The sequence below is a fragment of the Uloborus diversus genome, chromosome 1 (genome assembly GCF_026930045.1).
Source record: "Uloborus diversus isolate 005 chromosome 1, Udiv.v.3.1, whole genome shotgun sequence".
Taxonomy (NCBI): Eukaryota; Metazoa; Arthropoda; class Arachnida; order Araneae; family Uloboridae; genus Uloborus; species Uloborus diversus.
The window spans coordinates 233,052,301-233,078,406 of NC_072731.1; the positions used below are offsets into that span (position 1 = coordinate 233,052,301).

At 32.9% G+C, this 26,106-nt stretch overlaps 1 protein-coding gene across 1 annotated transcript; it reads right to left on the reverse strand.

Annotated features, from left to right (window-relative positions):
• Positions 1-25,419, reverse strand: LOC129219306 (uncharacterized). The gene is made up of 6 exons (XM_054853654.1): positions 25,411-25,419; positions 21,075-21,185; positions 20,528-20,602; positions 16,596-16,809; positions 6,424-6,680; positions 1-1,296 (listed from the first exon to the last, which is right to left on the reverse strand). The coding sequence occupies exons 1-6, from the start codon at positions 25,417-25,419 to the stop codon at positions 244-246; spliced, it is 1,719 nt and encodes a 572-aa protein (XP_054709629.1). The 3' UTR covers positions 1-243.
• Between the last annotated feature and the right edge of the window lie 687 nt (positions 25,420-26,106).

Below are 26,106 nucleotides of genomic sequence, written 5' to 3' on the forward strand. Positions count from 1 at the left end.
TGATTCAACATTATTAGCTATAAATTATTCCACAGCTAAAATTTTTCTTAAAAAGAAATTTCTTTTAGTCAGGGCGAAATAATGTGTTCGCTTGGCTTTATTCAAAAATACAAGAATACACTCCCCCTTCGTTTAATTTTTCCACACAGTCGAGTTTTACCAACTGCTCTGTTGCTTTGCCACTGGTTTATTAAAGAATATAATTGGTCTCAAGAAACCAAAACATTACACTTCTGTATTAGGTTAAGTGTTTTCAGGATAATCTAAAAATAAAGATCCATCACTTCGAATAACTATGCGTTTCAAATCACTCATATGAAAAGGTTTTTGAAGCATGTTATTGGCTTCTTCCGATTTAACAGCCTTATCATAAATATTTAAAGAATCTTTACTGCTATGAGCTTGGTCCCACAATTTTGGTGCCGCAGTTATTTCATAAGTAGATTTTTCACATGCCTCCAAAGCATCACTGGACATTTCAACCATTCCAGAAAGGGATTTGGAACTAGATTTTGATTGCTTGATATCTCTATGAGTTGTCCTGCATGAAGAATTTGGTTCTTCGTTAATGTTTGATATCTTTTCATTACGATATGGCATAGCTGATAGCAAATCATGCGTTGAATCTGTGGTTGAAGTCGTCATTTTTAGCTGCTTCTTTAACTGTCTCATGATGCGACGCTTCTTTAAATTGTAGTTTTCTTTCAGTTTCCATTTCTTCTGCTGTATTTTTTGAATTTCACTAATAAGGGAGTTTCGTACATGATGATTGATGCGAGATTCACTTTTGGAAGGACTTTTCATCAGTGAGTGTTTGTTTAAAAGCAATTTTTTTTTCTGCAACAATTTTTCTAATCTGTCTGTCCGATTTTTCATTTTCCAGACTTTACAAATATCACATGGAGTATTGCTTTTAGGATTATTAGTCACAGTTGCTAGTTCCGAGTATTTTAACTCAGACAAAGATATGTCTTCTAGTTTTTGAAATACACTGAATTGAAAATTTTTATTTTCAGGCACAACAGCAACAATTTTTGTCTCATACTTCTGAACTGGGAACTTATCATTGTCATTTACTTGACTCAAACAGTTCTTAGCAGCAACATTTTCTTCTGATGAGAATTTGCTTGTTAACTCTTGTTCTGGTTCATAAGATGAAGCATCTTCAGAGGTACAAGTACTGCTTTTCTGGCCCAAAAAACTCTCTGTCCTAACAGGTCTTTCAGATGGAGGAACATTAATTGTAGAGTCATTGATGAGTTTAAGGCTCGCAACATTCAATTTTTCTACAACAACCTGCAAAGAATGTTTTAACGTTAGCATCAAACACATTCAATTGTCAAGCATTAAAATGTCCATAAAAAAATCAATGATAAAATTTTCCAAATAAAATGTTTTGCATTCAATGAAATAGATATCAAACACAAAATATTTTGTACTGTATTCTCTAAAACAAAACTAGAGTCAAATCAGAGCAGAACCTGCAATTTTACTTTGCTACTTCTTTAGTAAAACAATAAACAATTTTAAATAATAGAGACAAATATCAAAACATTACAACTTTAAGTTGTTTTAAACGGGGATGAGAGTGGTCAGAGAGCAAAAAGGAGGAAATCCAAAAATAAATTTCGTAAAAGGGATGATATCCAAAAAAATTTCGTGAAAGGGAGGATATACAAAACCGCATCAAAATAGAACCTGGAAGCCATGATATTCAAAAATTCAACAAAAAAATGGCTAATTTACCAGTTTTAAAGGTAATACATATGTTAATTAAGTAAGAAGTAATAATTTCATACAATTTGCTGCATTGTACAATTTCTTGCAACAGGGTTTATTCCTAAATAAATCTAGATTTTGAAAAAGAGGCAACAAGTTCTAACCCCTGGGTCCTCGAACAAAAGGTTGGGGGAGCCAGAGGTCAATCTTGGATGCATCACACAATAGTGTCAACATTTCATATTTTTTAGAGAAAAATATTTTTTTCATTAAAAACATTTGAGTTCATTAGTGTTAAGCAAGTGAGAACATAAATTTTAAAATTAGGTCTGTTTGTAAAGTAAAAATTTACAACAGAGATGATTATGTTGTTGAACATACATTTCAGAGTAAGAATTGAAAATAAATAAATATATTTGTATATAAACAACTGGTTATCTTTTTCTTTGCATTAGAACCCAAAATTTGTTTTTAAAAACTTCCTAATACGATTTTGGAATCAAAAGAACTTGCAGCTGCCTCATTTAATCATGAAATCTCAAAACTTTAATAGGCTGTAAAGCCTAAACCATTTGAGATTCACCATAAATGTTTTTTTTCACTTTCATAAATACACAAAAAAAGTAACCATGCCAAGTTTCAATAAATTAGAGACTGTGGGTGCTAAGTCAAGTTTTTTTATTGACTTTTGCATTTTTTCTAAAATAAATTAAATAGGCGGGATTATGCTTTCTCACGTATTTTGCTGACAATTAAAATTGATTATTAGAGTCATTTATTTTTTAAAAGAGTTGCATATTTTTCAAAAGAGTTCGATAAAACGAGGCGGCAAGCAGCAAGCCGCTCTTTACACAGGTGTTTTTAAGTGCTAAAGAGTGGGACAAGTAAGCACTGAACTGGAACAGTTTTACTAGCCACCTAAATAATTTCGTCCCCATAATAAATAATAATTTACTGAATATTCATTGATTCCTCGTTGATAAGTACTGGCTCCTGGTGTAGGTGCCGCGCTGTGCTACGACCGATGGCGGTATATTTAAGGGGCAGCACATTTTACAATTTCAAAGTAAAGTGGAAAAATTAATGAATAGACTTTTTCTTCTTGCGATAGAAATTATGTCATGCTGAAAACCATACAACAGTTTTTCCTTTGCAAATTTTCTAAAGTGCCCTTTTCTTAGAAACAGGATGGGGGGAGAGGGGGAGTCTGCTAATGTTGTCTCAGGCAATCACAAGCACCAGCAAGTAAACATTTGGCCTCTATCATAGGCGCAAAAAGGAAGGAAACATTCTTATCCCCACCCCCTCATAAAAAAAAAGAAAAAAATAACTGCTACCTTTGTTCTGAGTCTTTATTATGCAACTATAAAATACGAGTATTTGGAGAATTTTGTGTTACATCTGACAGATATTATACAGAAAAAAGCATTAAATTAGCAGAAGAATAATTAGTTCAGGTATTACAAAGAGGGTCATTCTGTAAATATTTATATTAACTTGGATTATAGCTGAATCATCAGGCGAAGAACATTGACACTGAGAATTAGCTGCTTACTGGCATAAATGCTAAGGATCATATGGGTCATTCTACAAAACGTGTAATGTTTCTGTCACATGCCTTTTACAGTAAAACCTTTAAGGAACAATTCATTTAACAATGATTTTTAATTTCATCAAAAATATATATATTTTAACCTGCTAACATTTTTTTAATAATAATTTTTATTTTAGTATATTTTTGGTTCACAACATGTGAATTCTCACCTCCGTGGCATGTCACACACCTTGTGTGACTGTTTATGTTGCTTAATAACTTGATTAATTAAAAGTATAAACTTATTTATTTATCATTCCTTTCACAAGTGTCTCAAATACTAATTGTTTAAGTATATTTAATTTTTTAATATTGTGTTTTAGTTCGTTTTAGAAGGACATGTCACACAATAAATTCTTACCTCCGATAGCTAAAACAAAATGCCATTTCTCATTAACACCTGGCAGTAATGATATAAAATATTATTTTCCATGATACAATAAAGCCCCATTGTTTATTTTCAGCCATAGTTGAAGTTGCGAGATTTTTGTCGAAAAACAAGAAAATAGGTTTTGCAGTAAAAACTTATTGTGGTTATTCTGACTTCTCACCTCCGTTAAATTGAATTTCAGGGATGTTAATTAATGTAAAAAAAAGTGAACATGTTTTCATGAGCTTAACATGTGCAGATTGTAGCAACGAAGAAAAAAAACCCATGAAAGATGTATCTATTAGGCCTATATTAATGGAAAGATCCTTACCTCCGTGAATCTCATCTCAGTGACAGACCTCATCAATGTCATTATTTCTGAGGTGAAAATAACTGATAGAGGGGAAATACATCAATAATAGGCATTCTACCAAAATTATAAATTGCCAGTATATCCTCTATTTTTTAACATACATTTTGAAACTACTAAGTCATACTTTAATTAAGAGGGCTTAGTTTTATCTTCCCACTAATCATTAAAATAGCTGATTGTTTGCACAATTAACAAAATTACTACTTTGATATTAAATTGGCCTTGATTTTTAAATATTAAAAGTTTTTTTTTTTTTTTTCATTTTTGTGAACAAGGCATTTTTTAATTTTTTATTTATGAGTAAAATAATTGGAACTTAGCTGGGCCATTGTTTATGGTTACTTCTAGTAGGTAACACTTTCATGTAAGAATGAAAAAAGAAGAAAATAAAAGGTTTCAAAATTGAAAAATATTTGCGTTCAAAAGTTATGTTTTCTGGAGAATAACCCATATACTAAGATCTTATTTTAAAACAAACCTTCAACGACATTTTACTGACAATTGGGATGTTGGGATGTCTTAGACCCATGTGACAATGCTGCAACCAAAAGGGGAGGGGGGAAACACCCCCCCCCCAGAGAGAGAGAGAGAGAAAAGGCAGAGTATATATTTTTTTCAAAAACATTCCATAGTGTTAAAGAGAACTAACCAACGCGCCTTAGGGAAACAAAGTAATTTTAATAGGAAAAATACAATGTTGGGGGGGGGGAGGGGGGGGAATCAAAATTTCTTTTGAGAAAAGCCTAAAAAAATTTCTATAGCAGATTATTCATCAATTAATCACGTCCCACTCTTTCTATTTCTCCCTCCTCCTTTTTTTTTTCTTTTCTTTTTCCTAGATGACCAAAAACTAAAAGTCACGATATGGAAAAAAGCTTTTTCCCCCTGTTCAGAAGGATGGTAGGATAAAATGTGTCGCTTTGAAATTAAAAAATTGTAAAAAAAAATTTATTGCATATTTAGAAAGAAAACTCGCATACTTTTTGTGGGATGGGTTTAGAAAGAACTAAACCCAGAAAAAAGTGAAAAAATAAAAGTTTTTCCAAAATTCCATTAATAAAATTAAAAGAAAAAAGAAAAAAAAAAGCTATCGTATATTTTGAAAACTTGTTTTTTTTTCTGAAGAGGTGAATTGTTTTGACTACTACATATGAAATTTTCAGAAAGAAATCTGTTATACCTTTTGCGGGATGGGTTTAGAAAAAAGTTTAACATAGGGAAAAAACCCGCATAAAAAAGTTTTTTTTCAAAAATTCATAAAAAATTCAAAAATTGGTTAATCTTCAAAATGTTTTCGATCATCATATTTGAAATGAAATTCCCTACACTATAGTACAAGAAAGATTTTCCTGGCTCAATTGGTCGGGGGTCTGTGACGAAATAAACACAAAAAAAAGGGCTAAAAATCACATAAAACATTTAAGGAAAAACTGATTAGAAATTTAGGGTTTGGGCTTTGAGGTGCACACCCCCCGATGTACGTTCGAATTTTGTCCGAAGTTTTAGGGCTGTAGGTGCTATGGGGTCTTCTAGCCATCAGGAACAAAGAAAGAAAGACCGTTACTCTTATATATATATATAAATAATAATAATTTTCTCATATGAATTGAATGAAATTTTTTAAAAAAAGCAGAGAAACGGAGAAAACATAGTATTAAAAAAAGCCTCACGATCATTAATCATCCCAGCCAATTTATCGGTAATCAGCAAATTTGATTAGCAAAAAAAAAAAAAAAAAAATCCACACAATGCAGAGTAAAACACATAATTTCACTGAGTAAATTTCATTTCTGATTAAAATAATAAATTTACCATTGTTAAGCCTTTTTTTCTTCAAACAAGATTTTGAAGAAAATTAAATTGTATTTGTTGTAATTGTTGTTGCTGTTCTATGTATGCAACCAAGAAGGGTTTATTGTTACTTCGAAACACAAGTAACCAATGTGTATTGCATAATTTGCTTTATTACTTGTTAAATTTTAGTTTTAATTTTTTGAAACTGCAGTCTTAATACATAGAACTAAAAAGTAAGCTTGGTAATACTACCGTTGGAAGGTAAAGGGCAGTATCTGCAAGAATGAGTTTTTCAGATATTTGAAACAATGCATTTTGAATTCCAATTAGTTGGAATTCGAAATTTTTTTCAGGCTTTATTTTCAAACAAAGCCAAACAAGCTAGTTTTTACAGTAAGGCAAAAGTTCAACAGATGACAAAAATGCAAAATAATAATAATAATAATAATAAATAAATAAATAAGTAAAACAAAATGCAGGTACTGAGTTTTACCTTCCCACATCAGAATATTCCCCATATATTATTTGATGAATCATACAAAATTTTAAGCCAAAGTTAAAAGTTTAGCATACCCTCAGGGACCCATTTTGGATCTTTTCAGTCGGATTATTTAGTTTTTGAGGCAGACTTGGACATTCATCTTCAGAAACATATGGATTTATAGTTTCTTCAAAATTTTTCTTTTTCCAAGGAGAAAGTTTGTGCATTGAAATATTTTTACTTTGGGAAGCACTATCTTCAGAACAAGAAGAACTGAAAGTTGGTGGATCTTTTTCATTCTGTGGCTTAAACTCAGTTTCACTTTCTTTACTAATTCCATTCCTTTTCTCTAAAATTCAAACAAAAAAAAAAAAATTGTTAATTTATGCATAAAAATTATAAATAATAAGAAAAATTCAGATAACTCAATATGAGCACAGTGACAAATGTAATTCATATTGTACATTGTGTTCGCAAATCCTTAAAAGTAATTTATATTAGGAAGAGCAAAGGGAAAATGAATAGTTTTTCTTTTTTCAATTATAAAATAAAATTAGTACATCAAAGATAGTTAAGTAGTTCAATTTACAAAAGTTCATATGTTATTATGTTTATGTATACAATGCCATTAATGTAAAAATCCTTCAATTTTGTTGTTTTGATTCCTTACTGTGAAGGGGGCTAGGCTCTTCAGGACGGCCTTACATAACAACAATGAAAATTGGTACATTTTAAAACTTTGGTAGATAATTATAGATAAATATATAACGGGGCTCTCCTTCAAAATGATTTTTTCTACCAGATGGATAGGTTCTAAAGCGCCAAAATTTTGGAATGAGACAGTGTACATTTTTATGACAACTGTTTCCTGAAGAATCTTTAATCCTTGATGTGTATCTTTCATTCAAAGTCTTTTCACCAAACTTCAAACTCAATGTTAGCATTATTAAGTGATATTGTCGTTCAGTACTATAATAATATTTCTGATGTATTTCATATCCAGGAAAGTTTTACTACTCAATTTTTCAAGTATAACTATCTGGATTACAGGTCAAAAATTCAATTTTTGGTCTACAATCCAGATTATCTGTTTAAAAAATATTTTGTGGGACATATAATATCCATCCAGAGATTTCTATTTTTAAAAAAAAGTAAAACTGGAAAATGTTTGGAAAAATCTCGGTTTTTCAAGAACATCAATCGGAGACATCGTGAATGCTTCAGATGATTGTTTTCATGAAAAAGAAGACGTTTTATTTTAAAATCAGTTCTGAATTCAAGAGTAACATTTGTTACAAAATAAATAGGCATATTACATTTCCATGCTCTCAAGTAAATAGTACAGTTGGTAGATTCAGAAAAATTCATACACATTTGCTTATCATTACTGTTTTTTGGTTAATTTGCTCTGAAGTACCTTATTGTCTGATTGTATCTATCTTCTGCACCCAAAGAAACTCAACACTTCAACCTCTCACTTCAAAAAAACCTTAAATTTTTCTGTTTATGAAAAGCCATCGACTATGTTGGAAGTGAATCAGCTTCAAATTCTTTACATTTATTACTACATCGTCTTTATTATTATTATTATTTTCATCTGCATTTGCATGAATTTGAGATACACTATCCTCAGAAATGACAACATTGGAGTCAACAAATATGACTTTCAAATGCTTCTCTGTCATCATTTTTTCACAGGATTATGACTCATCACTAACTTTCAGTTGACTTCAGGGTGTCAAAGGAATTTTTTTAAGAAAGGACAAGCTGAGCTGGAAGACAAATCAATAGAAACATTATGAATCACAGAAATATTGCTCGCTTTCAGTGGGGTATGCTGGTAAAAAGAGATATTCTCCAGTAGACTTGACATTTGGTACTAAATTTTTCTGGTTTCCTCATTAAATCCGGGTTTTCATTAAATCAGGACTCGTTATAAGTGAGCTTGACTGTATAGCTATAATCAGGATTTGAAAATATCGAGATATTTTTGAAAATATCCAAGATTTTGATATATATCAGATTTTTGATATATATCCGATATTTTCAATAAGCTCAAACTAAAGTCTTCAAAATAGTAAATGCAACCTCAAATCAGTCACTTGATTTTCTTATATCATTTTTACAATATGTAGACTTATTACATTTTTATCAATTTTAATGTAGTTAATTTAGCAATAGTTGTTTTACTCTTTTTTCCTGTACACAGTTGCATAATTCAGAAATAAAAAATATGCATTAGTTGGTGCACAATCATAAGACATTTTATTTTTTCCTGACCAATGTTTAATATTTAATTAGGTACTTTTAATATGAATTCCAGTTGTTACACTGTTAATGATTTTACAAACATAAAACAAAAAGAAATATTATATTAGTTACATTAATGATGCATTAATACATCATAAAAATATGGTACATAACTCTGGTTATTTTTAATAATAAATTAACAAAAGTACCAAGAGTAATTTTTAGTTCTACATTGAAAATATCTTAGTTGAAGAGATGTACATCAAAAATATCAAAATATCATGATATTTTCAAAATAAATATTGGATATATATCATGATATATATTGGCAAACCCTGGCAATAATATTATTTAAAAAATTTTGTTATAAAAACTAGAAATGGGAATGGTTGGTAAAAAAATTGGAAATTTTAGAAAAAGAGAGGGGGGGGGGTCCCAAAAGAGTTCAAAATGAAAAATTCGAAATTTCTAGCACAAAATTATGCAGTCAGGAATTTAAAACACTGAATTACAATTACCAAACACCTTGCTTTCTGAAAGCATCGAAATTCATCGTTTAATATAACAAAAAAAAGGTGGGGGGGGGGAATAGCTATTCTTAGTTATATGGGCCCCTCTAAAATAAAAACATATATATGCCACTGGCTGCACCTGCACATATATATGCATGAATTATGCTCCCCATAATATGACACCAGAGTATCAGGTGGAAGATATGATAATGTGTGGACTTGCGGGGGGGGGGGGGGGGTCTTAGGGTTCAACCCCTTCTGCCGAAATGTTCGGTTTGACATTTTAAATGTTCGTTTGTATTTAAAAATTTCCAAAAAATATTGTTCATAAACTCAAATGTCTCATATGTATGTCAAATGTGTCATATGTATACTAATTGCATAAAACGCTTTCCTAATAGATAACCCGACGACTTGAACATTAGCACAAATAGCGCAAAGCTCGGTATGAAAGTTTTTAAACCCTCCTTGAAATTATTTTCCGGTTACGGCCCTGCCTGCACATATATGCAAGAATAGTGCCTATGACGAAAAAAAACTGAAAACAATGAAGTTATTAAATGTGGTTTACTATAGAGTGACATTAAAGAATCTTTCATTCGTTTTAGTCTTAAATTTAGCGTGAAGTAATCTTGTCCCAGAGTCTTCCTGATGACTTATGAGGGTCCCTGTTCCTAATAAGTCCAAACCACTTTTCTTTGCTAAAACTGGGGAGAAATTTTCATTGGGTTTTATTTCTTCTTACTTTTTATGAGTCACCTGATGAATATGCAAAAGTTGGAGTATTTCAACCACAAAGGAGAAATATAATAGGGTTTGAACCTTAGGTTAGCCTTATTTGGCGCACTTACCTAAATACCATAAAATCCCGAAAGTAACCCCTCCCCCCAATTCTTTTGTGGAAAATGAAATCATTTTATAATCCCAAACTTACCCCCCTTCCCTTTCACTTTCCGATCATCTTCATTTGCCACTCCCCAAGCCTTTACAGAGGTTTAGTTTCCATTTCCATGTGACTACTTTGTTTTCTAAAAAAAAAAATTTAAAAAAGCACAAAGATTTTTTTTAAAAAACGGTCTGCACGGTGTATTCTTTTGAAAATGTCTAGACTCCTTTTGATGAAAGGGCGCTTTTTTTTCTTCTTCTTTCATATGTATTACAAAAGAAATTTATGCAATTGTACTGCCGTATTCATTTTGGAAGGAGCATTTTTGTTCTGACTTATAAAAATAAACAATCAACAACATGATGCCATTTTGAAAAGATGTTACTAAAAAAGTAGCGCAAAACTTAAAAATAACTTTTTTTTAAGGAGAAATAAAGTAGATGATTATTAAGAAATTAAGTACTTATTTATGTTAGGATCATCAGAAATGTGTATTTTACTAAATCAAGTAAGATTACTTGTACGTAATCGTACGATTTTCGTAACAAATTTGTGATCGTCATTGTTGCTTCTATTTTGAAACAAGATCATTAAGATTTTGTTTCTTTTACCGTAACCTCATTGCATTCAGCACATGATGAATTTTCAAGTGATAAATTATATGAGTTTCGTCAACTTAAGGTGCAAACTCCTTTCTTTTGAAAAAAAAAATGGCGCCCACATGTAATTTATTACGAGAAAATTATGACAGGTTTTAATTAATTAATTTCTTAGCTTTGATTACCATTAACTCCTATTTACTTACTATTTCTTTTCTGTACTCTAAAATTAATACTACTAAAAACAATTATATTTCGGCTAATTTTTCAAAAAAAATCTCGATTATAACCCTTCTCCCTTCTGAATTTAACAAGTTTTGTTTTGAAAATGGGGGGGGGGGGTACTTTCGGGATATTACGGTAGTAAAAATGAACCGGGGTGCCGTGAAAAGATTCTATTTCTTAAAAGGGTGCGGGAAGTCAAAAAAGTTTGAGAACCCCTGCATTAGTGCATTGCTGTGTAGTTACTAACTGGGCAGCATTGTGAAGTCTATGCAGATCCTAATCACGGCATTAGTACGCTGCCAGGTTAGTTCTGCCCTATTTGGGCATTATATTTTTATCATTTGCTTTCAGGACTTTTGAGTACCGTAAGTTTAATTTTAACCACTATGAACATCAAGACTGTGTAAAGTTTTGTTCTTTTCAAACACTATACTATATATTTTAACAGTTTCAGCCCAAAGAAAGGCAGGGAAATTCAAACGTTTTTCATGGATCATGAAAATCATAAAACATAAAAAAAAATTTAAAAAAAAAAGATAACTTTTGTTTTAAGGAAAGTCAATTAATTTCATTTTAATAAAATTGTATTTAATCACATTAAACACTAGCATAATAATCATATTTCTTACATAAAGAACTTTTTTTTTAATACCGGATTTTGGTAACATTCAGACTTTTCTAAATAATTATTATTCTAGGATTTCCTGGATTCTGGAGAAACTCCTCTGAAAAATGTTAAAATTTTTAGTCGGAAAAATGCATTTTAGATGAGCTTTGATAATGTTTAAGAAAGAAGAGGTTTGTCGTGGTGATGCAACTTCGTTTGATAGAGTCAATAAGCGATAACTCGAATCTAAAGGGACCGACGAAAAACTTCCACTTATCTGAAATTTGATTTACTGCTGGTTTCGGTTTTTGACATTTTAATATTAAAAACCATCGAATATTTTAATTAATATGTACATATAACAGACATTACACAACTTAAAAGTTTTAAAGCACAATATGCAGTTTTAATAAAAATATTGGGAGAAAAAAAATCAAAAGCATGGTTTTGATTATGATACTGCTAGAACCACTTGAATAGAGCTGATTCTACTTCAAGAAAAGGTGCACATCTTCATTCGTTTCAAATTTGGAATTATGGATTCTACCGCTTAAGAAGTTCCTCTTTTTCTTTCAATATCATTGACAGAGTACTTGCTTAGACATCTTTAAAGAAAACTCAACTCTGTCTCTCAGGAACATATCAGTAAATGATCAAACTAAAGAATGAAGGGGAACGCATCTTAACGTAGGTCCAGGCGCGGATCCAGGATTCGGCTCAGGAGGGGGCACTTTTTTTTCAATTTTTCGGCGCCCCCACACACCGGAGCCCCCCCCCCCCCAAATGAATTCACAGAGAGGAAAAATCACATTTTTGTTTGTTATCCACATCTTCTTTACTTTTGAACATTCAGCTATTCTCCCGCTTGGGAAAAAAATATTAAGTAAAAATACATTGCTACTGGAAGCGAAAAATAATTTAAATAAACTAATGTAGGATTTTAGGATAATTAATTAGGATTAATGTAGGATAAACTAATAGAATTTTATAGTGGAGTTATCAGAACGGGTGACACCTAGGACGTTAATTTGTGGTGACCCTTCCCCCTCACTCGCCCTATCAATAAAAAAATACAACAAGGTATTGTGATTTATAATTGCAATAAAAGTAATTGATGCGCATAACATTTTCAGTGTAAACAATTGTTTTAGTATAGTCTTAAATAACAAAATGCAAAAATGTAAGCGCGGATGCAAGGGAGAGGCGATGGAGGTGATAATTTGAGGGACTGTGCACCTGCCATAAACGCAATTTCAGTCGATCTTAGATGAATTTAGCGGAAGGAGGATGGGGGTTCTTCAAAAATGTTTCAAAATTGTAGTCTTAAAAATGCCATTGCATTCCATCTGAAGTTAAAAGAAGAGCAGGTGCACAACTTGAAAATAGTTTTTTTTTTCGTTTAAAAAGGTGGGGAGGGAGGGGGAGCACTTAAAAAAATTCCCTCAGACATATGGTATATATGTAGTATATAACACATATACAAAAACTAACAGGACCGTTGGGGATGTTAACCCGTTAATGAAGGATCTGGGGTTTAGGAGGTGTCATCGATGCAAATAGGCTATTATCAAACGGTAAAAAAGCCCTAGAATGCCAATAATTATTAAACTACTAGAATACTGATTTTTTGAGTCGATTTATCACCCCCAGCCAATGTTTCAAAATTGAAGCTCCAAAAGCGAAATTTTTGACAATCTGAAGATATTGAGGAAAGGGGAGTTCCAGGGGGGACTCTCCTCTGGAAGTTTTTCGAAATTGAAGTCCTTAGAACAAAGGTTTTCAGACTTTCTTCAATGATGTTAGAGAAAAAAATTCAGTGGTTCATCCTCTTAAAACTAACAAAATTGTTGCTTTAAAAACACAATTTCCGTCATTCTTTCTTGATATTAGAGGGACGGATTTCAAAGGCCCCTCCCAAGGAATTTTTCGAAATTGAACTCTTAAAAATGCGGTTGTAGGCTACATTTGATAAGGTTAAGGGCCTGGTAATTTTTCGAAATTGAAGATTCAAAATCGCTACTTAGACGATCTTCGGTATTGTTAGATGGCGGGGTGTTCGGGGGCTCTTCCTCCTGAATAATCTCTACAAAATTAAAGACCAGGAAACAAAATTTGAGACTATCTGAAATAATTTTAGGAGAAGGTTTTTTGATGAAGTGGATTTTTTTTTGAATCAAAAATACCTTTTGAAGGTGGTTTTTGATCATGGCATTTATGTGAAAACCAATGGCTCTAAGGGGTGTTTTCACCTCCAAACCCCCTACTTCCAGATAGTTTTCAAAATTTAAGTCATAAAAACGCTATTGTAAACTATCTTTCGTAATGTTGAAGGGAGGAACGAGGTTTATGTGTATTTTTTTTTTTTTTAAAGTTTCATGAACGCAATTTCAGACGATCTTCGATGATGCTTCACAAAGAGAGGTTAGGAGTCTCTTTCTTGGAAATTTTGTCGAAATTAAAATTCTAAAGAAGTAATTGTAGTATTTCTTTGATGACGTTAGGCGTTAGTGGAAGGGTTTGGATTTGGAACTTTCCCGCGAACATTTTTCGAAATCGAAGCTTCAAAAACGCAATTTTTGGCGATCTTCGGTGATGGCAGAGAGGGGAGAGGTTCGCTCCTTCTCTCAGATATTTTTGAAAACTAAAATCATAAATAAAAAACACAATCGCAAGTCAGCTTTAACGATAAACGAAGAAATGGAATTCTGAAACTCTCTTCCGGAAATTTTTAGAAATTGAAGTCAATAATGAAATTTTTGACGCTCTTCGATGATGTTAGGAAGATTAGAATCCCTATATAGAAGCTAGCTTCTATATAGGGGATAAAGGAGGGCCGCTCCCTCTAGGAGGGCCTCCCCCACAGTTTTTTTCATTGCTGAATGTTGAAAAACGCAATTTTAGATGATCTTCGATAATAGCAGGGAAAAGGGGTGGGGGATCAGAGTTCTCAAGCGGAAATGTTTCACAATTGAAGACCTAAACCTGTGTTATTAACATGTGTAACCAGGATACGCAGGGCTCGACTAATAAAAGTGAGGCCCAAGGCCCACAATAATTTGGAGGTCTCCCTGAAGGCTATTATTTTAAAAATGTGTGTATTTTTCGTATAGTTGTAATGCCATGCATAATTCTTTAAGTAATTTGGGACCCCTTTTGAAGAGGGGCCTAGTAGTTCAGGCCTAGTAGGCCTGTGCGTTAATCAGGGCCAGAGGATACGTAGTAAAGGTTGAATGATTAAAATCAATCGCTCCTCACTTGAAAAATTTCTGTAACCGCTGTTGAGAATGGGCAATTCTCATGATATTGCGCCCCTAAGCTGACGCGCCCCACTCCTCACTGGTTGAGGAACGGTTATAAATTTTTTTTTTTTAATGTCTTTCTTTTGCACCGAGTTCAAAACTTCCCCTAAATTTTGAGGGATACTCATAAAATGCAGATATTGCGCCCCCTAGGGAGCGCGGGCGCCTCACAGATATAGAATTGGTAAGTGAACCAAATACATTTTTCAAATGTCTCTCTTTCTTTTGTACCCAATTCCAAAACTTTCCCATTTGATGTATAGGGAAACTCATAAGTTGCAGATATTGCGCCACCCAGGGGGCGCTGAGAACCGGTGAAAGAACCAAATAAATTTTTAAAATGTCTTTCTTTCTTTTGTACCAAATTCCAAAACTCCCCCCTCCCCTAAATTTAGAGTGAAAATTTATAAGTTGCGAATAGTGCGCCCCCTAGAGGAGCGCGGAAGCGGCTCGCTTCCCACAGGTTGAGAACCGGTGAATGAAACAAATAAATTTTCCAAGTATCTTTCTTTCTTTGTACCTAATTCCAAAACTTCCTCTCTAAATTTCAAAGGAAAACTCATTAGTTACGGATATTGCGCCCCCTAGGGGAACGCGCTCCACTCCCACAGATTGAGAACTGGTGAATGAACCAAATAACTTTTCTGAATGTCTTTCTTCTATACCCAATTTTAAAACTTTTCCCCTAAATTTGGAGGGAAATTTCTTAAGTTGCGAATATTGCGCCCCTAAGAGGGGCGTGGAAGTGCACTACTTGATATTGGTTTAGAATCGTAAATGAGACAAATAAATTTTCCAAGTATATTTCTTTCTTTTGTCCCTAATTCCAAAACTCCCCCCCCCCCTCCCGCTATATTTAGAAGGAAAATTCATTAGTTGCGAATATTGCGCCCCTAAGGGACGTGCCCTACTCTCCACACATTGAGAAGTGGTCAATGAACCAAATAAATTTTCCAAATGTCTTTCTTTTGTACCCAATTCCAAAATTTTCCTACCAAATTCAGAAAGAAAGCTCAGAACTTGCGGATATTGCGCCCTCTAGAGGGGCACGGAAGCGCCCCACTTCACACAGGTTGAGAACTGGTGAATGAGACAAATTTTCCGACTATCTTTCGTTTATTCTTTTTGGTATTTAAATATTCGTCTAGGGACGCTTTCGGCGCCCCCTTCCTACTGGCGCCCCTAATTTTCCCAGGGAGGGGAAATTGCCCCCATTGCCCCCCCCCCCTTTGGATCCGCGCCTGCCTAGGTCAGCCTTTGAATAAAGGTACAATCAGTTGATTTGACAACTTGACACATTGAAAGCAAATTCGTAGTCCAGCAATTTTTGTTGCATGTCAAAGTGTAAACTTAGCATTGCAACAAAAGAAAACAAGCTAACTCAGTTTTGCATGTGTAATTCCTTTATCGCACATTGGCTCAACTAGTGCTCTTCTTGCTTTAGAGATCTGTTGTGCAGGAATTGCAAGTAAAGGTAAATTAATTTTTTTCTCATAGTCACTTGTTTCTTTCGTTCTTTCTTTTTTTTTTTTTTTGTTCTTTTGAAAAAAAAAGTTTGAGTCATCTTTGAAAAAACTTTGAGTCAAAGGAAGTTAACTTTGAGATATTGAGAGTAATTAGCAAGGAGTTAAAGACAAAGGGGTCGGGTCTTGATAAAAACTTCAGAGTTATTGCGAATTGACTGTAATTTAAAATATTGGAGGAGATTTTCTGAATCGAAGCATTTAGATTTTTCAAATACTTGCAACTCCACTTTGGGTGCCACCCCCCCTCCCCCCAGACACCTGGGGCGGACCGCCTCCTACACCTTTCGGTAGCGTACCTATGCCCAGAGCCATATGCATTATACATTTTGCATTTGAAACCAATACAGGAGTTTAACATACTTAGCCGTTCATCAACTGCAACACACGGAGGGCAAAACCATAACCCAGCTGGAACTTCTGTCAATGGTGGAGTAAGACATTCACAGTGATATGCGAGATCACAACTATCACAGAGCAAAAGAGTTGCAGAAGAAGTGGTCAGTTTACAATATTCACAGAAAGCTGTCACGTCATACTGCACCCTATTCTTCTTTTTACGTCTGCGTGGTTTAACCTGCAGCAAAAAGAATTGTATAGTAAATAGGCATAACTAAACATTACATATATTTCCGAGTAAACAATAAAATATGAAAACCATTTTTCTTATTGAGCCTACCTTTCTTTGGAAACTAATTTTACAAAGGAGAATACTGTACTCGGCTTCTTGCTCCTTTAAAATAGTGTTCGAGAAAGGAGAGCATATGATATAAACTTTATAAAGACATAATACAGTCTAATAAATATTAAAATCAGCCATTTACTTTGTATATTCAATGTTAGGGGTGAGTCCATAAGAGATCAAAGGGTGTTTGATAGTTTGTGCTTTGTGATATAATGTAAATACCAGCATTTAGAAACAAAAATCCTTTTCTTTGAATATGAACAAACTTCTGAGCCATTTTTCGTGACTGGCAGTGGCAAAGTAACTATTTGCCAAGTTTTAGAGATGGCAAACCTTATTACAATATGAAAATAAAAAATAAATAAATGAAGTAAAGTAATTAACTACAATGAAAACCATCGAAATTTGAGGGCCAAGACATAACAAGACTAGTAATTTTGGCATTTGACTGTTTCTTAATTTAAAAAAAAAAATGATCACATTAAAAAATTCAAGCAACTTTTCAGTGTTGGTCCTTAGCAAGAAAATTATACACCAATCTATGCTGCTACATGAAAGACATATTTAATGAGTCCGACAGACTTTGAACTCTTCATTTATAGCTAATGCCACTTGAAAGTACTCTCCTATCAGTTTGGTTCTACATTCTGACACTGTCAAAATGGCTGCAAGTCCTTGAGTCCAAAACACAATTTAAATTCTTCATGGTTAAGAACGTTTATGTGTGATTTGATAAAGCTTTGAATTCAGCTATGAGATTTTGAGGAATAACGAAACACACTATACTAGACCGGCAGAGTTGGTATTTTTCCTCCATCTATTGATAACATTGCCATTGTTTTATTCTTGCATTCTCCTCAACCCAATGATAAAAATGCTAAAACTCCACTAAAGTCGTTTTGAAAGAGTTCCAAGGTTCTGATATTAAACAGATGCACCTCTGAACAAGTCCAGAGACAAAAATTCAAAGAAAGATAGTAGGATTCCTGTCTAAATTTCTCAGATCCTTTCCTTGTGAAAATTGTTGGCCGGGAGAACAAAACATTCTTGTTTGCAAAAGGCAAAAATATGATTTTTTTTTCTTTTAAACAACAAAAATAATTAGTGAAAATTTAACGTCAAAACAGCATGTAAGTAATGTTTACGATGCTCAACTATATGTACCTATCTCCACAACAAACAAGCTTATTTCGTACAAAGCATTTTGCCAACTCGGCTTTCTTCATTTCATTCACAGCAACTAGATGTGAAGTAAAAAGGGCAATATTTTACCATCCTTTGCAGAAATTAAAATTCTCTATCGCAAAGGGTTTTTAATATTTTTTGGTACTTTAACTTACATATTGATGCTTGGTTTCACTGCATAGGAACAAATTATTAAAAATAAATAATAATGTTCTTTATTTATACTGTTCTACTAAAAATAGAGTTTAAACTTAATCAGGATTTGGATTATTTATTAAATTTACGAATATTTGAGTAAGGTAATGAATTTAAAGCAGTTATTCAGGTTAAAAATAGTCAAACAACTTTGCTTCTTTCTCTCTCTCAAAGGATTGTGATCAACTCAAAAGATAAATCTTGGAAACTTCTCTTCATTCAAAACTTAGTTTTTAGCCTCTGTAAGTGCTATGAAAAATAGCTATAAAACTCTACAAGAGATATGCAATAAAATAAACTGAAAGATCTGGAGAAAAATGCATTAAATCTGGAGAGTGCTTGGAAGAAAAAAAAACGTTTGAATTGAATATATATAAAATATGTTTTTAAAAAAATAAAGAATCGACCATATTTTTTAAATGGTTTAGGAGGAAAATGGAAAAATATCTTAAATTTGAGTAATTTTCCATTTTTTTTTTTTTTTTTTTTGACTTACAAAAAGTTTTACTAGAAAATTTATCAATTTCATTATTTTATTTTCTAAAATCTTCACAAACCTAAGACAAACACGGAACAAAATTAATAATCATTTTCATGAGCACATTGGCTTGAATTACAGTAAAACCTCAATAAGTAGTCACTCTGCTTAAGTCATCGTTTTCCTTTGGTCCAACAAGGTCACATTCACAGTAATGTAAAATAATCCTCTTTCACTGGTCACCAAATTTAATTTAACCCTGGTTACATAGTCACTCAATAAATGTTTTCTAAAATTCCCTTTTCCTATCGGATCTTAGAAAATAGTGTCAGACTTAGTTGAAATGCTGTGTGCTAGTCGTTTTTCCTTGAAATTTCGCTCCTTATTTCTGGTCAGTCAAAGCATACTTCTTGCTGCGACTCTGTCTAGTACCAAGCATATGAGTCAAACTCCATCCAGCAAGACAGACAAAATTTAATATCTGGAGAATGTTTGTCAGTATTTAACATTCGTTCAAGGTACAACAGATGCAGAATTTAAAGCTTGAAGTAAGTTAGAAGGCAAGAGTTATTTTCATTTAAGCAACAACTTCATCAGTCAACATTGATGGATTATTTTAATGTACAGTAAATACATTAAAATAAGTTATTATTATTAATAACATATAAGTAAAAGAAAAAATAAACCTAGATAACTATTATGAGTTTTTTTCCCTCCTTTTTAAAGTTTCCACTAATTTATAGACATGGATTACGCAAGTTGGTTTTTCTCACTGCATTCTACTGCTTTTCATGAAAGTATTTGTAAGACATTTTTTTCTTCCTTAATTTCCAACTCCACATAAGTAGTCACTCTGCATAAGTGGTAAAACTTTTTGGTCCCTCGAGTGACGACTTAACGAGGTTTTTAATAGCTTAAAAAGATATTAAGCTAAACATAAAGCTTCAAAATTAATTAAACTTTTTTCTTTTTTGTCCTGTTATCTTTGCAGTGATGTCATGGAAAAGAACACCCAATAATATGGGTGAAAATTAGTGATTGCTGGTTGCTATTCACCACATGGCGAAGGGATCTTTGACTTGAGGTGCCTGCTTTGGCCAACTTCAATTATGTTATGATGAAATGGTTCCCAAATTAAGGGGTGACCTTTTTTCCAGAATCATAAAAGTGCAAATCAAATAGGGCCAATGAGTAATTTTTAGGGCTTCTGGCTTCTAAATACGGCCTTTTTTAGGAGCCCCTATAAACCATACTTAAAAATTTGACCTTTTTAGGGACTTTTGGAACCCTGTATTAATTACTTTCAAAAAGTCCAAATTGCAGTCAACAAAAAGAAAGGGGGGGGGGAGAAGCAATGGAGCAACTGGTAGTACTAAAAATTACTGTCAATATAACTAATTGGCCAATAATTCTTTACCAATTAATCAGCAATCCACCGATTTGCTTTTTTAGTATAGAGCAGTTTTATATTTTCCTTGGAACTTCAACATGCAAGGGATGAGGAAATGAAAACCCGAGTCATTGTTGGATTTGATTTTCAAACAAAAAGGTACAAAAAATGTAAGATTTTTTTTCCATTTGCTAAAAAACATTTATTTCAAAATGGAAATGTTTAGATGGTAAGCACTAGGATAGTTTCATTTATTTTAAAATATGTAAAAAAAGAATGGTATATATATATATATATATATATATATATATATATATATATATAAACTTAAATTTTCTAAAAATATGATAAATGGTTTTTACTTGTACAACATCATCAGAATTCAATTTAATGATCTTTTTAAATCTTTTCCTGTCAACAGGGCAGTAACTTCCAAGCTAAAAAGAAAAACAAAACTATGTTACAAATTTTGTAATGAAACAAAGATCTTGACACAGCAAAATTATCTTTTATTTATAAAATCAGACTTTGGCAAAGCAAATTAACCATCATCTCAAACAAAAATACCAAAAATCACAAAATTTGCAAAATAATGCTTTTAGAATGACAAGAAATTTTTTCAAATGCTATGGCTCGAAAATTACATGATTTTTGAATAAGAAATAATATGTATTAGTCTTGGCGATATAAATGCAGCAATAATAGACTATAAAACTTTTTTTGCACTGATAATAAAAACAACTAGCTCAAAAACTAAATCCGGAAACTTCTCGCGGCAATTATTAGAATGACTAGACAGAAGCCAAAAATTGGCGACCTTTACAATTTCTCGAATTTTAAGTTGAATTTGAAAATTAGACATGGGTAAGAAATGAAGCAAGCAAGCAAATGAAATAAAAGTGTTCTTACTTTAGCCCATTTTTCTAAGCATGAGAAACAAAACAAATGATCACAAACATTAGTAGACGCAATTTGTTTATCATCAAATTCATCAAAGCAAATAGGACAAATGTTATCCATCTAAAGTTTAAAATGCTTCACGTCAAAATGTAACTAAGAAATTGGGACATTTAAAAGTTATGGTTTTGTTTTCTACTAAAAACACGGAGAAACTTGATCACCGTGTCGATTAAACAGTTATGCAAAACTTTAACAAGTGTATTTTTCGTCCCGCCGAGTGTCTTCTCTCTTAATGCCTCAAGTCAATCTTCAAACAACAAAAAATACACGTCGGGTCAATGCAGGAACGATCCTGGGTTCATGGTTACCATATTGGCGACTTCATCTATTTCAAGGCGAATTCTTATCAACATGACGAACATGATGCCAAAAAAAAAGTGCGATACCATAAGCAATACAGTTGCAGTTTTTTTCTCCTTTTTGGAAACACTTCCTGAAGGAGTATGTTTCTTTCCGATTTTAAGTGTACTTTTTTTAATGTATTGGTATTTTCAAGAATGGTAAACATCATTAAATGCAAATTAGTTTAAGAAAATAAACTGGTTCGTTCTGTATTCTAAAGTTATATATTTTGAATTATAATAAAACAAACTAAATGACGTTACAGTTTTTTCGCATTTTTTATAAAATTCCATTTGCACAAAAAAAAAATCTTTCCTAAATCAGAGATGCTCCTCTTCCCCCTCAAGAACAATGACGTCCCCTCCCCTCAAATGCTCCCCAAAATGAGATCCCCTAAAAACGACAAAGATAACTTTTAGCAAACCCTCCTCTCCCTAAAAATTTCAATCATGCTGTCTGCTCTGAAGTCCCACTCGTTGCACTTTATTTATCTATTTATTTAGAAGCTAGACAGCTTCACATAGATAGAGGACTGCGTGCCAAGCGCCTTGGCTCCGGACACACACAGGAAAGATTTACAACACTAGAAAAGGAAATAACACTCAAGGCACAGGTGGGATTCGAACCCACGATCTTCGGCTTGGAAGGCGAAGCTTCTACCACAGAGCTATGGAGGCCCCCTCGTTGTAATAACTACCTTAATTTTGATAACATATAAATTGACCCCCTTGAGTGCCCACTCAAGGGGATCGTGGCACGAACCGTACCATAGAAATTTTAAGGGGTATCCTGGGTGCTGCTCACGATTGGGGGAGGGGACAACTACGAAACACATAAATGCAGAGGGGTACCCACCTTGGGGAGGTCATGGCGCGCTGCACCATCGAAATTGTTATGGGGGGAAAGAAAGTATTTCGAGTTGGTATTTTCCCTGTTATGGGGTCTTATTTTGGAGGGGGTGCATCCTTGCTCTTAAGCGGAGGGGGGAACCCCTAGATGCAGTAATTTTGCAAACTTTTTCTGCAAAATAATAGTTGTAACATTTTTTCATTAGAAATGGTTCATTAAAATTTTTAATATTTTCTCTCTTTTTCTTTTTTTGTAACATAGATACAGCATACGCAACTTTCAAGAGAAACAATATTAACTTTTGTGTCAAAATAAACTGTATATCGCTTTTCCAACCCCATTCCGTTATACATAAGCTTTGGAAAAAGCAGCAATAAATAGTTGGATACCGTGGCGATAAATATTGAGAGTTCAGAGATTGGTAATAAAATGATATGTATGACTTATTAAGAACGTGAGTAAATAGCCCAAGCAGTACTTCCTTGCAAATGAAGAAATTCACAGGACATCAGTGGACGTCCAAAAACAGAAGCACAACATTAGATATTGGGCTTTGGGAGGGGGGGGGGGCACCTTCATTGAGTCTCAAGCAATTCTCACTAATCCTTGAGTGCTTATGAAAACACGAAGATTGCTAATGAGCCACAAGTAAGTCCGTCGTCATTTAGGGGGTTCGGGGCATGGGCGCGCATAAGCAAAATTTTAAGGGGGGAGGGGGTCAGATGTTTTTTCCATGGTTTAGTAAGATACTTTCCGCATAGAAACCGATTTCAGTACAGTTTAGAGTTATTAAAATTTGACATTTTTAATAATTTATTCATTAATGGCTGGAGAAATGTTTTTACTTTCTTGCTAGAAAAAAAGTACTAAAAGCAAGGAAGTTCTAATTTCCAAGGTGGGGCTTGAGCCCCCACTTGCCACCCCCCCCCCTCCATGTGGACGAAAGGGAGGAAGGTTGAAAGTCCCCCTTGCTTTGGAAAAATAATGCTTTTTATTAGTTATAAGTGGATAGCGGGCGTGTTTTTCGTTGTTTTCCCCAAGTCAATTCCCATTGAGTGCACACCCCCCCTCCCTCCATGTCAAATTTCGAAATGAAGGACCGCAGAAAAATATTTCCGATTGTGCTGCCTCCTAATAGAGAATATGTTGGAATCCCCCCCCCCCCCTTCCACTTCAAAGAAAACGCAAACCTACCTGGACTTAAGGCTACCCACCGATTTGTTACGTTAAACTATTATTTATTAATTTATTGCAGCGAAAAGGCAAGGAGCAAGTCACTACTTCATTAAGTTATTTACTTAGCCCAATTTATATAATATGTGCATATAAGTATACAAAGGGCTAATGTATGTTCAAACTGACAAACTAAAAAAATTCCTATCCTCTCCTACTCCATGAGTAACAGACATTAAATTAACGTGACTAGGGGTGCACCCCCCCCCCCCCCCCCCCGCCCGTTTAAAAATTCCCTACTCTTGATTTTCTCCTGCAATAGACACTGAGTATTTTCCGCATCGGCTCCTTGGTTTTTTTTTTTGAAATGACGAGCCTGTCAGGTGCTTGTACACTCAAAATAGCCTTCATTAAAAAAAAAAAAAAAAAAAAATCAAAACTATGACTTTTTAGTAATTAAAAAAAAAAAACCGTTTAATACAGAAAAATGTTCATATAGCAAACGGATTAAGGAGAAAAAAAAAAACGATAACACTTGTTTAAAATAGAAAAGAATTTTCCAAGTAATGCGTTTCATATGATACATGATAGAATTCTGAATAGATTAAAATTTGACAAACTCTTAATAAAACTCTATGCGAAACATAAAGTTAAATAACAATTCTTAATAAAACTATTTAATATATAAAGCTGAATAATTTTCTTGTAAATATACAGGCGTCTCTCGTATTCGTTCCATGTAGTATCGAAATCGTGTTATACGAGACTTTTTTAAACTTATTAACATATTTTTTTACACTAATTAATCATGTACATAGTAAAAATCATGTCAATATGTATCGTGTTTTATCGAAACCGTGTTATACGAGACTTAGAAATAATGTAAATCAAAGCATGTCTATCGTGTTATATCGAAACCAAGTTTCATGAAAAACAAAGTAAAACCTCATTAGAGTTATCAAACATTAACAGAATGTATTAAACAAAAAAGAAATGTCTTCTTTATTAAAGATAACTTTCGTGTTATATCACGAAAATATAAATAGAAAAATATATTTGACCCAAAGAAAGACAATCATTTTCTCTTTTAACTATAGTTTTGAAATTTAATATTTAAATACATAATTGAAAAAACTATATATGTCATTGCTTTGACGGGATTTTTTGAAACATATCAATAACATAAAGCATATTTACCACTACTATTATACACTTAAGTTTTGCTGATACCTTTTACTTAAAATGCAATGTTGATTTAATGCTCATTTTCTTCACTCACTAGAATACTTTGCTTAATTTCTACTTTCCTCATACCCCTAATTTCTTACACAATAAAATTACAGATAGTGATCTCCAAGTTTTAATGCCAGCATGCCAAAGAAGTTTTGTAAATGCTTTTCTTTTGACATTTATGAAATTTATGCACCAGGAAAAACTAGAGTAGAGCTAACTACAGGAATAACTTAGAAAAGCATATTCATTCTTGGTATGATAACAGCAAGAATTTGTTTTAAAATAGAATAATACACAGATTTTTTTAAGCCGGCTGTGTTACAATTCTAAGCAAAATAATTGTACCAGAAATAAAATATATCTGTGACCAAGTAAAAATATTCAAACCAAACCTTTTATCTCGAGGAAAATTAGTCTTAAAAAATGTTAGCATTTATAAAGAGGGCTTTAGTCATAAATTAAGTGACAACATCCCTTTATATGAATTCTGTAAATGCTTTTTAATACATCAGACACAAGAATCATATATTTAGACTATACTATATGACTGATGTTGAATGCACTTGAATTTTAACAAGTCGGTTTTAAAGCATTATTGCCAGCAAAATTAGTACTTCACAGCAGACTTTAATAAAGTAACTGTTGTGCAAGTTCTAAATTCAACTAGTGTGCTTTAAGTTTCTATAACCTCATCCATCTTCTTATTATTCAGGATCAAACAATTGACATCTTGGTAAACTATGGAACCCTTCTGAAAAACAGATACATTAATAAACAAAAATGTATTCATAATTCAAAATACAAATTGAACATTCAAGTTTGGGCCACATTGAAATAATTATTTTTATACTTATATTCAGAGGAAGTTTGTGCATCAGATGAACTTAAAACTGATTTCTGGCTGCAAAGCATAGATCCACCATTTCAAAGATTCTATTGGTTGTTCTTACTCATTGAAAGGTCCAGTTAAAGCATTATTACCAGCAAAATTAGGAATTTGCAGCAGACTTTAATAAAGTAACTGTCATGCAAGGTCTAAATTTAACTAGTGTCATGCTTTAAGTTTCCGTGAAATCATCCATCTTCTCGCTATTCAGGATCAAACAATTGCCATCTTGGTAAAATAACATGGAAAAACCCCTTCTGAAAAATATACAATAAGCAAAAAATGTATTCATAATTCACAATACAAATTGAACATTCAACTTTGGGCACATTGAAATAATTATTTTTATACTTATCCCACAGGAAGTTTGTGCATCAGATGAACTTAATACTGATTTCTGACTGCAAAGCATAGACCCAGCATTTCAAAGATTCTAATGGTTGTTCTTGTTCATTGAAAGGTCCAGTTAAAGCATTATTACCAGCAAAATTAAGACTT